Below are 14020 nucleotides of genomic sequence, written 5' to 3' on the forward strand. Positions count from 1 at the left end.
TTTATTTTCTTTTGTTACTGATTCTCTTTCTTCACCTCCCTTTAATCTACAGGTGTATGAACTTGAGGAGCAGGGGTCCATCAAACCTAGTTCCAATAGCTGCAGACATCAGAGCTTTAGAGAGAGAGTGTGCTAGAAATAGAAGAGAAGAAGAGCAACAGGCTCACTTGCAGAGATTGAGTACTGATATGGGAGACATACCTCAAAACCAACAGCGAGCAGCTCGACCCATTGGCACTTACGACCGCCCCAACATTCATGGTCATAGATTGGGAATCCGAGCACCCGCTGTGGCAGCCAACAACTTCGAGATCAAGTCAGGACTCCTCAACGTGATTGAGAACAACAAGTATCATGGCTTGGCTCTAGAGGATCCATTTGATCACTTGGACAGGTTCGACAGCTACTGTGGGTTGTCAAAAACCAATGGTGTGTCCGAAGATGCCTTAAAGCTCAAGCTATTCCCTTTCTCTTTGGGGGATAAGGCACGTCAGTGGGAGAAGTCTCTACCCAGCGACTCCATTACCACTTGGGATGACTGCAAGAAAGCATTCTTGGAGAAGTTCTTCTCTACTTCAAGAACTGCTAAGCTGAGAAACGAGATCTCGAGCTTTCAACAGAAGGGCTTGGAAGGTTTCAGTGAAGCCTGGGAGAGATTCAAGGGCTATCAAGCTCAATGCCCACACCATGGTTTCTCTAAGGAGAGCTTGCTGAGCACATTCTACCGTGGTGCTCTCCCTAAGTACAGAGCCAGACTGGATACAGCTAGTAATGGGTTCTTCTTGGGGAGAACTGAGGAGGATGCAGAGGAGCTGGTTGACAACATGGTAAAGAGTGATGCAGTCTACAGTGGAGACCACGACAGAAGCAGTAGAACTGAGGATAAGCAAACGAAGAAGGAGTTGAAAGCTCTACAGGATAAGATAGACATCCTCCTTGCTGATAAAGCTACCCAAGAGCAGCTGCACTTTGTCGGCAACCCAAGCCAAGAGACACCAGCTATTGTCCATGAAGTTGAGGGTTTGGAAGGTCAGGAAGAGCTGTGTTTCATCAACAACAATGGTAGCTGGTACAAGAAAGAACCCAACTTTCAGTACAACAACTACCAACAGAAGTCCTATTCCAACAACCAGCAGAGTGGTTATCAGCCTCGGAACAACCAGCAAGGCAGCTATCAGCCTCAGCAAAACCCCTCGTCTGGTTCCTCTGCTCCTCAAGAGAGCAGCACTGATACCTTACTGAAGCAAATCTTGGAGTCTCAGACTAGAAGTGAGAAGCAAGTTGGTTATGAGTTGAAGAACCTTCATTCCAAGATTGATGGGAGCTACAATGAGCTCAACAACAAATTCTCACACCTTGCTTCTACAGTCAGGAATTTAGAGAATCAATTTGCTTCCATGAACACTCACCAGAATCGCCAGCAAGGATCTCTACCTGGAAAGTCTGACCAAAATCCCAAGGAGGCCAAAGCTATCACCCTTAGGAGTGGTAAGCAGTTACCTCCTAGAACCCTCACCAAGGATGCTGAGAAATTAGGTGAGGGGGTTGCCATCAACATAGATGATGAAGTGGTGATTGTTGATGAGAAGATCAATGACGAGATCTTGGAAAAGATAGTGGAAGCCAAAGGTAAAGGAAAGGTTGGAGAAGAGAAGAAGACAGTAAAAGATGGTGAAGTTGTTACTCCAGCAAGTGAAAGTTCTTTTGTTCCTCCTCCCTATGAACCCAAACTTCCATTCCCTGGTAGATTCAAGAAGCAGCTGCTAGAGAAGTACAAGGCTCTGTTTGAGAAGCAAATGAGTGAAGCTCAGGTTACAATGCCCATCATCGATGCTTTTATGTTGATTCCTCAATACAACAATTTCCTGAAAGATGTTGTAGCTGCAAAGAAGAAGGAGATGGAAGGCATGATGACTCTTACCCATGAGTGCAATGCCATCATCCAGAGGCTTGATGTTCCAGAGAAATTAGAGGATCCAGGAAGCTTCACACTACCTTGTGCTCTTGGACCTATGGTATTTGAGAAAAGTCTCTGCGATTTGGGAGCTAGTGTCAGCTTGATGCCTTTGTCTGTTGCAAAGAAGCTTGGATTCACTCAGTACAAGAAGTGTAGACTCTCTCTGGTGTTAGCTGATCGTTCAGTGAAGTACCCTGTGGGCATCTTAGAGGACCTCCCTGTGAAGATTGGAAGGTATGAGATACCTACAGATTTTGTGGTGCTTGAGATGGGTGAGGAGGCTCAAGATCCATTGATTCTAGGAAGGCCATTCTTAGCTACAACAGGAGCTATTGTTAATGTGAAGGAGGGCACGATTGATCTCCATTTGGGTAAAGAGAACATCCTCCACTTTGACATCAAGAGGAAAATGAGGAAACCAACTGTGTTCGGGCAAGCCTTCTACATTGAAGAGATGGGCACTCCTGCTGATGAGCACCTTGAAGAGTTACCACCTGAGGACGACGAGGAGGGAGCATCTCCCTCTACTCATTCCCTATAGAAGGTAACCCACCACACTCCCTTGTATATACCATTTCATTTTTGCATATTAGTCTTCTTTTCGGTATCTCTCTCTCTACTTGACGACACAGAGACTGTGTCACTCAAGTTTGGGGGAGGTACCAAGTATTTGATCATGTTTGCTTTGATGTTGTTTCATTGAGTCATGCATGGCATACCTATTTGCATAGATAAAAAAAAAAAATCAATCATTTAGTTTGCATCATTTGCATTTTTAGGAGAGTCTAGAGCATATAGGTTGCATTCACTTGCATTGGGAGCAATGATTTGAATGCCTTGTAAAGAACACTACGTTGCACTTGACTAGCTTTTGCACCTCTCAAAAAGACTTGTATGTTTCGAGCCTTGAAAACTCTTCCTGAAACTTGTTGATTGTTGAAACTCAGTCTTTGAAGCCAACTACAACCTTATTTGAACTGAATGAACTTAATGCTTCTTGCTCATGGTCCCTTGTGTACTGAGTCATGGCTATACACACTGGAGTTGTCACATCTTTTATGCCAATCTTTTTGACAAACTCTAGTGGTAGACCACTCCCAAAACCTTTCCTTCCTTTTAAGCTTTCATTGTTTGATGAGTGAGACCTTCTTCGGAAAGTCTTACATGCGCATAATGTTGAGAGTATCGGGAACGACAATGCTTGATCTTCATTTTTGCTAGATTGGACACTCTTTTGTCTAGCTATAGGTGGGAGGGTGAGTGTTAAGATCATGATTTGGGAGAAATGAAAAATAAAAATGATAGACTCTTTGTGCTTAAGTGAATTGATTTTCTGGGATAAGTAGAGAACCTCTAGCTCTAGTTTCGAAAAGTCTTGGCCCCCAACCTAAAAAAAAAAAAAAAAAAAAAAAAAAAATCGAAAAAAAAAAAAAGAAAAGAAAGAAAAGGGGGCTAGCAAAGTTGTTAGGAGCTAAGAAATGTTTTGAGGTTGTAGAAAAATCCCTTGTAGATTTCAAAAAGAAAGAGTTAAAGTTCTTAAGATCTTTTGGTGAGAGATGTGAGTTGGGTTTGACATTTGGGAATGATTGTGTAATGATATGTTTGGGAAAAGGGTAGAACAATGGAGATTGAGCATTGTATGCATGAGTTGGTCCCTTTCTTAGATATATTATGTGCAATGTCAAGGCTACTTGTTTTGAGAGTAAACCACCTTAAAGATCATATGTTTTGAACCTCTTGAATCACTTGAATAAAAGCCTTCCCTTACCCAACCAAATGACTTGGACCAACTGACCATTTGCAAGAATTCACCTGATGTTTTGTGCTTAATGAATGTGAGAGTTGGTTGATTTGAATGTGTGGATGCTTGATGATGAGTGTAAGAACAAAAAGAGTTAAGATAGGCCTAGAGAAGCTAGAGTGTAATAAGAGAGTGTGCTAGTTGTGTTTCTTTTGGCTATGTGCTCCCTCCTTCAACCTCTCTCCCTATGAGTTCTAGAAAGTTCACTTGTGGACAAGTAAAAGAACAAGTTTGGGGGAGTTGATATCTTGCATATTTACATTGTTTTATCCATTCATTCATAAACATTTTCATCATATAGATTAGGATTTAGACATGTTTAGGTTGCATTTTGCATACATATGTCTCTATCAGGTATTTGAGTACCACATGGAGTTTCTGGAGACATTTGGATGCATTTGGAGCTTAAAGGACGTGAAACAGGTGATCATTGGACGAGCAGAGCATGGGAGCGAGGTTCCGCAGCGACGTCATGAGGTCGCTCCAAAGCACCTCTCAGAGCGACCTAGCTAGAGCGACCCCGTGCAGTCGCTCGCATCTCACACCCCTCTCGGAGCGACCTCCCAAAGCGACACCCCGAGGTCGCTCGCGTCTCTATGGCAAGACGACAAGAAGCGAAGCCCGGAGCGACCTCTCAGAGCGACCTACCAAGGTCGCTCCCGATCCAGAGCGACCCGTTGGAGCGACACACCAAAGTCGCTCGCGACCTCTCGCCTGGAGACACCAAAAATCGGCCCTGGAGCGACTTCCCGGAGCGACACCTGCAAGTCGCTCCGCGTTATTTTGCTGCCGAAAATCATGATTTCTTAAGGACCTTTTTGCAATTTATTTTGGACGTTTTGCACTTGGAAAAACCTATGTTTTAAACATCTTTTGTAGCCACCAGAGGCAGATTATCTTTTATCTTTTGATCTATTGAGAAATACATAAGAACTCTCTTGAGAAGTTCATCTCTGGGATTTTGATTGTTATGTTCTTGTGTTATTGTTGATTTCTTATCTATTTCTTTACATGATTAATCTGAAATCCAATATGGGTTTAAGAGGAATCATGGAGATTAGTGAGTAATCACCTTTTGAATTCATGGGTTAGGGAGATTAAGGGTGATTAGGTTAGTTCTAGGATGTTTTAGTGTAGATCATTCTTGTTCCTTGCTAGTAGAGTATTCATAATGCATCTTCTGAGTTGGCCACTCAAAAGTTGATCAATAGACATTTCCCACCCAAAAGGTGTTTGATGAAATGCCTGAGACAACTCTCCTAGGCTTTTAGTATACTTTGCCAAAGACATTTGTTGTTAAAGATGCTAAGATAGCTAATAGACTTGTTAGTAATGATTGCTTTCATATTATTCAACCAAAGACATTTGATGTTTGAGATATGTTAGCAAATGAGCATTCATCTAGACATAGAGCTTGCTTAGAATTGTGTCTAGGCTTAAGGTTGATAGTTTGATTGATCATTTGCCATCCTTAGTTCGATACTTGATCACCCAAGGTCTAATCCCTATGCCCATGAGTTCTCTTTTCCCTTAGTCAAGAAAGTATCATTCTGTTATTGCTTTCTAGTTTAGTAGTAGTTTAAAACTCATCTAAATCATTGGTTGCACTTAGATTAAGTGAGTACTTGCATTCTCAGTGCTTTGATATCCCTCAGAACTGGTTCGACAATCATCTATACTACAACATTTGTCTTAGGAGCCTTGAAAACTCCTAACATCAGCAGCCTAGGACAGCAAGAATCCCACACATAGCGGCGGCAATACAGAACACAACGGCTTCTGAGAACATATTCTTACCTTTGAAAGTCCAACAAGAATCTTATGCTCTGCTCTGACTTGCTCAATAAAAAGACTTGTTCACAATGATTAAAAATTCCAATATATATCATCAGTTCAGTTAATTATATAAGATATTTGATTTATCTCTATACATTATAGATGAGATATTTCATTTACCTCTTCATATATCTAAATGAAGTGGAATAAGCTTATAGTTTCGCTAGGTTTTCTGTAACTGTTCCTGGTAATATATACTGACTTGGGTGATGGGAAAGATTAGATAGTTTCCTTAAGGATGATGTGCAATGTTCTATGAAGTTTATTGTTTATGTCTTTGATTCTGTTCTCATTTGTTTGTCTACAATGCCATGAAAGATATTAGTTACTGTTTATAGGCCTCTCCTTCTTCGTCTTATACTATATAGGGAATCTGATTGTATATGAACCGATGATAAATAATAATAATCTTAAAAGGCTATAAACAATGTTCTCTCATCCATTCCACTTTCTATACAAGATCTTGACTTGCAGATTTGGTTCATATTCACACTAACTGACATTCTGTCTGCTGATGCAGTTTTCAAGCTAATCAATATATTCCTCTTCCAAGCCACTCTCTTGTGTGATGAATGACAACGTAGTGGAGTTGTTCTACCATCTCCTACTACTGTGGTCATTTCACTGATATTTTATTCTTGAGTTTCTTAATTCAAGGGACTTGTCAGCCATTTGGGACTTATATATGTCCAACTCATATAACAATCCCACTTTCTGCACCTTAAATGATACATAATAAGTCATATTCAAACCCACATTGGCAATGAGAGAAAGTCTCTGTTACCATGTTTCACTTTCAAGCCATATGGAGTTTGCTAGGGAAGGAAAGTCGCTTCAGTTCAATACAGGTATCTCATCATGTTAGGTAGCTGAAAGAGTTTTGTTGTTGTGGAGTCCTGCTTGTTTATAACTGTGTTTTGATTCACATGTTTCCTGGTTCATGTCCAAAAAGGGTTCTGCAGATTTCGTGTTGTTGGAATAACTAGATAGTTGAAAATAGCAATGATCTTGTTCATGCTGATTCACCTAATTTAGTTTATCTGAAGGTTAAGTCAAAGATATTCTCAAAGATCTATCTGCCACAATATTATATAGGTGAAATCGTCAAACTTTTAGACTTTTATGCAGAGTTTAATAATTGTTATTACTTTTCACTATTATCTTAAGTTTTGGGGGTGGGCATCTGTAATCTGTGTGCTGTTCACATCCATCAGTCTGAGTCTACAGTTTATCTTTCTGTGTTGTTAAATAGTTTTGGGAGAGTTCTTGTGTATCTTTTGTTTTTCTGAAAAAGATAGGGAAATTTTTGAAGCTTTAAGGGATAAGTCAGTGTTTCCTCAATGTTAAGTGCTATCAATTTAGAATAAGTACAAAAGGCTTAGGACAAATAGCAGATCTAAAGGCGTTTGTCTATGGATAGCTTTTATGCTCTTTATTGGAACTCCTTTTAAAGACCTGACGTACCAACCCCAACCATGTGTTTTAGAGTTATGCACAGCTTTTTATGATGCTTTTGTTATGACTATTCTATTGTGGATCCTATTCTTACGTATATATTCATGCAGAGATCTTCGTACTTTTCGGGTCAGGCCATGTGACTTACTTTTCATGCAAAAAGCTTCCCCAGTCTTTTGTCTTTAAACTCTTATACTTTCGTGAAAAGATCCAACACTTTAGCCAGTTTGTTCTAGCTACCATGTTGTTTTGACAGCCTTTCAATTTTCTTGTCTTCTGTTTGATGCTTGATGGTGAGGCAGAACGATAAACTCAAAGAACATGGCGAGTGGCTTGGAAATTTCTTAGGTTCGTAAATGCTTATTTCCATCTTTTTGTTTAGTCACTAGTATACTCTTTTTTTTTTTGTAACACAGTCACTAGTATACTCAATTACAATCTTTAATGAAGCAAATGTGGTTGCTCCGAGCACAGACGAGCTTACTATAGTAAAAGTCTTTCAAAATTTGATGGCTTTTCCGCTGGTTTTGAGCTATGTTGATTGGTGATTTTAAAGGAACTATCTAGGGAATATCCTTTTCATAGTAAAGCTCACATTTCCAAAAAAAGTGCTCTATATGTTGTCTAGATGTTGGCGAAGATTTGTGAAATACTAACCATATACATTAATTTATCATAGTTAGGATATGGTGAAGGTTAGGACCTTTGGAACCCCCTATAAGAGCTTTTAGTGAGAAGGCACTTAAACTCAACCAGGAACCGAGTTGAGATAGCCACTACAAATCCTTTTTGGATTCTAAACTTTTTTTAATTCTACCTATTTGCAATATATGTAGCAAAGATGATGTGTTCTTAGTTCTTACTAATATAAGGAGTAGTTGGTTTATTATTAGTATATAATATATAGATATATAGATACATTTTACATCCAGTTTGATGATTAAGGTGTTTATGTATATAGAATACCAATAAAACACATAGCTGGCTTGCTTTATGATGCCTAATTAACCTTGTTTAACCAATCAATCTTATTTATTTATAGCTAGTGGCCTCTAAGCTCATGGGCTATGTATATGGGGATTTCAGTTTGGGCTTTGCTATATTGGATTTAACAAAACTGAGGTTAGACAATCCTAAACATGCTTTTATGTGGTGTTCTCTTCTAAGATTTGCAGTGAGCTCAAGATAAACTGTTTGAACCTATTTTCTATGGCAGGTATAATCACAGAAAGCAAATGATATTAATACCTCAAAGGAGGTGGAGACACAAAAACTTGTGAACAAAAATGGAAAAAGAGATGTAATCCTTCTTGAAATTCCTGGTAAATAATATATATAGTATATATTTCTAAAGCACTGCTTAATTTTGATAAAAATAGATCGTGAAATCATATTTGCTTTCATTTTCGTTAAGTGGTGTTCCTAATATGATAGGTTTTTTATGATGATTTTATTTCCTGCATTCTCTATATTCCCTAGATTGCCTCTAGCCAGACTTTGGGCAAACACTCGGCAGTTACATGCACCTTAACTAACTAAGATCTAGATTGACTCTAGTCCTTGAGCAACTTGGTTTGTAGGAGATACACATTCCTAGATAGTTTTATTCTTTTTGCATTTATACAGAAACTTTACTTTGTTAAACTCTCTTCATCTGTTTTTCTTCGTTGCTGTGTGTATTATATGCTAAATGCTAGACATCACTGTTGCATCCAAAACAACACATCTTTAGAGCTCTTGGATGGCATATTCTTCCATTGTTAGCATCCATGTCTTTCACTGTCTCTAGCTGTAAAACGACGTACACCACAAAAGAAGTTCAGCCACCTAAAATGACGTTTAGTGGTTGATAGTTAACTACAAACAACACGTAAGACCATACGTTTTAGTTCATATAGTATTTGACTGACTTTATAAAATTAATGGTAGACATTCTTGTTCTTCCTTTTCATTTTGTCATGTTCTTGAGGTTTCTTGTGACGATGCTTTTTCTACGTACCAGATGCTCCAGCAATGTTGGGCGTAACGGTTGAGAAAACTATGTGCTAATTTAGTATTCCAAATGAATTGAGTAAGCAATAAGATTTTGAATGGTGATTTCTTGTTTCACTTTCTGGATTTGAATAATATTTTGAGTTACAAAGACTAATGCCTTTTAGACCACTATCATATAAAACTAATAACTTCTATACGTAACCACCGTTAATTTGATTACTACAGACAAAATAGAAATTACCAAACAGATTTCCTGTACCCATCGCTGTATTCCATGCTAGTGCTAGAATGTGAACAGTTGAAAAGAGGATGTTGAAAATTATACGTATATATACGTGTGCATACTTGCGTGATGATACACGTGTGTCTGACATTTTTTCTTCTTGGTTTTACAGTCACAACTTTCGTAACTTGTTGGAATTTCTTTCAAGAACCTCAATGATGCTAATCATATCCGAAAACGCGCATTCTGGTTTCCTCTGACTTGTGTAAGTACCAAGATTTAAGTATTAAAACTACAGATAAGCCCTACGCACCTTATTAAAGGTATATTCACGTTTATGTAAAATAGGTAATTAAAGGGTTAACTATGTTCATTGGTGGCATAGAAAGTCCGAGAATTTAGACGCGTTGGTTAGAAACTTAGGAGAAGAAGCAATTCAGTTGTTTAGCTGACATTTACAACCAAGTTGTTTTTTTTTTTTAATAAGAGGAAGAGAACGGTTTAAGTGACATCACATATTTCATAATTAATACTTTTGTAAGAACCTAGTGTCTTCCTTAATTTTTTAGTATTTTGTGTACCTGCTTCCTCTATTCGAGACTGTGGTCCACTCTGTGAGGAACCCTAATGCAACAAGCAATTCAAATCCCTCTTTCCCTAAATTTAATTAATACTTTTGTAAGAGTTCTCGTTTTTTAATCCCTATTTGAAAGTTCGTAGGCTTGTATATCTCGTAGCTAGGTATACACGATGATACCCGCAAGCTTAAACCATTTTAAACTCTAGGATACATGTTCATGGGATTATTTCACTTTGATACGATGAATCGAAACCCTACACGTTCCGGATGCTTGTATAATGAAACTGACAAAATGGCTTCATTAATAGGCTTCTGATATGGCTCTATATCCTCTACATGAAAAAATTAATAGTTACTTGCATGTTGGTCTAAATGAAAGTTGTATTTGTTGGGTAATCTAGGCAATGGTAATTTGTCAAGCTTCATGCGTATTCATATGTTTATACTTGCAGTGAATGAATAATGAGTTAAATGACAATTTGGTATTGAGAATCCATACAAAAGCTTCATTTTCACCTACAGGTACTGCCTACACTAAAATATCTTCTGGAAACTGACAGATTCTGATGCCCTCATTTGGTAAAACATTTCTTGTTTGATTTTTCTATGTTTCTTGATATGATGTCTTTCAGTTTGAAACTCTGCACGAAACCTGTACCTTCATTATATAGAAGACACAGAAGAAAAGGACAAACTCAAAATATGCCATTGGCTGATTTTTTTTAGGCCGAGGGAGAAAGTCTTTTAGGTTTTGAAGATGGTGGAGATTTAGATAATTTTCTGCACCCACCTATCCTCTAACCAGCTCTTCCCTAATCGTCAAAATCCATCACATCTAGCATGTCACCATCACTGATATAGAGTAAGTTATTCTTCTGATAGCACCAAAACTTACCACTGTTACCTGTCCTCCGTATTTGTATGTCCATTACTATTGATCTCTTAATTTTCATCAATTGGATTCTCATTGATTGGAGATAGAATATGATATTTGGTTAGCAATGGTAGTAATACTTCTATAATGTTACTATTAATATTTTTTTCTGAACATTTCCATGCTGATCTTGTTATTGGCATATCTTCTACTGTGAAAACAATATTTTGCTATGTTACAGTTAAGATGATACGAAACATATATATATGCGGATAAGTTGTATTGTAGACTGTAGTTATGATACGCTTTCACTGCTGCAGGTTTCTTCATTTGGTACATTTAACTTCCTAGAAAAGGTATATTTACGGGTTGGAAATCTCTGTAAGTATCACCTAAGTTTTGCGATACCAGGACTTTCTCATGATGTGTCAAACAAGAAATTACAGTGTCATATCAGACCCACTCTGCAGATTTGCTACGTAATATAGCTTTGGACTTATTTTAGTTTTATAAAATATTCTCATTTACAGAGATAATAGCTCCTAGGGTTCATTGCTTAAATTTTGTTTTGCTGGTTGCAATAATAATATGGCTACGTATATAAAAAAAATCCATAAATTAACCAGCCATGAAAGTGGATGATGCGTGGAAACCTATCTTGCGTGCCAGAGGAGATGTCTCTCTTTGGCCACCCTTTTGTTGCCATGTGTTATTGGCGCTGACTTATATTTCAAATCCTTTCTCTTTTGATTTGTCTGGATTGATTATAAAATATAGCTAACAGATTCTTCCTCCTGTCAAGTTCCTTTTATTGCCCCTCTCCTCCATCATTACCTACTCAGAGAAGATCTTTTATGGATTTCATAAAAAAGATGATGAAACCTTCTAACTTAACTAAGTTGATCTATGTTTATGTGTGTGTAGAATCTTTCAGTAGCAGGAAACTCCAATAACCTCTATGATAGCCTCATTTATGAAAATAAATAAATTGTATACTAGATTTGGGACTGTGAAGAGACCGAGCAATAACTATGTGTTGTTATTCTCCTTGACAAATGCAGGGTTTGGTACTAGGGCATAGTGATGGCTACTGATGAACTGCTTCTTAATTAAAGACATGTAAGAGACCAATTGATATGTGTTTGACCGTTTGTCCATTGAAGACGGCTATTCCCGAGATGATACTGATATTGCTTAAGACAAGAAGAAGAATTTACATTGAATGATTTTTTCACACTGGTAAGGGGATGCGTATGTGAGAGAAAAAAATAGAAAAAAAAAATGGAGTTGAAAGGTGAAAATGACATGGTTGTTTTGGTAAACGAATAGGAAGGAACCACGTGATGAAATGGACATGAAGAGAAAAGGGTGCTAGGTTTAATATAAATAGAAGTAAGAAGCAGTTAGTGGTTGTGAAGAGAGGAGGCAAGCGACCAAACCTCAGAGAAATAACAGTATTAGAGGAAGAAAAGAGAAACAATACCGTTGTTAATTAGATACAAGATCAGCGAACATGGGAAGATCTCCTTCTAGTGATGACTCTGGTCTCAAGAAAGGTCCTTGGACTCCTGAAGAAGATGAGAAACTTGTGAACTATGTCCAAAAACATGGCCATAGTAGCTGGAGAGCTCTTCCTAAGCTTGCTGGTACCTTTAGATTTTGTTATAAGCCTATTTTAAGTTTTATTGAGTCTAAGCTTCTCTCTCTGCAGGTCTTAACAGGTGTGGGAAGAGTTGTAGGCTAAGATGGACGAACTACTTGAGACCTGACATCAAGAGAGGGAAATTTTCTCCAGACGAGGAACAAACTATCTTGAACCTTCATGCAGTTCTTGGAAACAAGTAATTAATTTTCTGATTTTTATTTTTATTTTTAATAGTCAACGTTTTGTGTTCTTGTACTGATTACTTATGATGATGATGATGTTATAAGGTGGTCAACGATTGCAAACCACTTACCGGGGAGAACAGACAACGAGATCAAGAACTTCTGGAACACTCATCTGAAGAAAAAGCTGATCCAAATGGGAATAGACCCAATGACTCACCTGCCTAGAACTGATATCTTCTCCAGCTTATCTCAGCTCATGTCTCTGTCCTCTAACTTAAGAGGTTTTGTTGATATGCAGCAACAGTTTCCAAATGGTCAAGACCAAACTATACTGAAACTCCAAACCGAGATGGCCAAACTCCAGTTGTTCCAATACCTTCTCCAACCACCTACCATGAGTAACAACATTAGAAACCCTAATGACTTTGACATTCTCAGTCTCCTTAACTCCATTGCCTCCTTCAAAGAAATCACCAGCAACAATCTAGACCTTGGTTCCAATCTTCAGGACTTTAACAGCTTACCATCCTTAAAAACCCTAAACTCCAACATTGGACCATCTTCTGTTCTCCCCCAAATTCCTGAAGACAATCACTTCAAGTTCTGTAATGAAAGGGAGAACTTACCAGTATCTCCAATCTGGCTCTCGGATCCTACCAACTCTAACCAGCACATGCTACCATCTCTTGATCCTTCCTCTGCGGTGAGTGATGATATGATTAGAAACCAATATGTTATTGAACATGTCAATAGCAATCTCACCTCTTCAAGTCAAGAGTCAGGAGCTTCAGCTTCAGCTGCATGGCCTGATCATCTATTGGATGATTCCATATTTTCCGATATGATTCCCTAGCCTTTTCTGGTATGTTTTGGAGGAACTTGAAATCGAATTTACGCTTGGGAGTACTGTGCTTTGTTGGATAATTTATTTGCATATTAATATATATTGTAGACACATAATATGTATGGGTGTTCATGTTGTAGCATGTACAGTATAGTACAGGTTTCATAACTCATATGTGTGCTGTTATCAATGTCTTTACTCTTTAGCATATGTTTGTACCTTATAGCCGTGTTTTTATATATAGAGATGACTTTTGTGAAGTGGAGGTCACTTCTAGTTGTAATTAGTTTTTTTTTGGATCTTTTGTGTTTACTCTTCCTGATTACAATCATGTATCAGTATAGATGTATCGGTGTTACAAAAAAAAATCTTTATCTTTCTTACAAAGCAGGGATCAAACACAATGAAATTATAGTCTTAGAGAGAAGCTTATATGTCACATGTGAAGAACATGTATTCAAATTTCCAGCTGTCACAATTTAGAGTTTCATTGTTGCATTATTGCATTATTGCATTATTGCATAATCATTGATGAAGTTATATGCATGATCATGTACTACATAACTTTTTGCTTGGCCAAGAACAAATAATGGAAGAATTGAAAGAACCATATGATCGTCTGGCT

At 37.9% G+C, this 14020-nt stretch overlaps 1 protein-coding gene and 1 non-coding gene across 10 annotated transcripts; one reads left to right on the forward strand and one right to left on the reverse strand.

Moving 5' to 3' along the window:
* Positions 1 to 587: 587 nt before the first annotated feature.
* Positions 588 to 694, reverse strand: LOC117132222. The gene has a single exon (XR_004455782.1). It is a non-coding gene; the product is annotated as a small nucleolar RNA R71 (small nucleolar RNA).
* Positions 695 to 5360: 4666 nt separating this feature from the next.
* Positions 5361 to 13738, forward strand: LOC103850330 (transcription factor MYB92-like). Of its 9 annotated transcripts, XM_033285112.1 has the most exons (5): positions 5361 to 7397; positions 8092 to 8171; positions 8266 to 12367; positions 12433 to 12562; positions 12654 to 13738. In XM_033285112.1, exons 3-5 carry the CDS (start codon positions 12235 to 12237, stop codon positions 13402 to 13404), a joined length of 1014 nt encoding a protein of 337 aa, XP_033141003.1. In that variant the 5' UTR covers positions 5361 to 7397; positions 8092 to 8171; positions 8266 to 12234; the 3' UTR covers positions 13405 to 13738. The 9 variants fall into 9 exon arrangements, with proteins under 9 accessions (XP_033141003.1, XP_033141004.1, XP_033141005.1 ...); XM_033285113.1 differs by having other exon boundaries at positions 5361 to 11960; positions 12051 to 12367; XM_033285114.1 differs by having other exon boundaries at positions 5361 to 10709; positions 11042 to 12367.
* Positions 13739 to 14020: the final 282 nt, after the last annotated feature.

Source organism: Brassica rapa, chromosome A02 (genome assembly GCF_000309985.2).
Source record: "Brassica rapa cultivar Chiifu-401-42 chromosome A02, CAAS_Brap_v3.01, whole genome shotgun sequence".
NCBI lineage: Eukaryota > Viridiplantae > Streptophyta > Magnoliopsida > Brassicales > Brassicaceae > Brassica > Brassica rapa.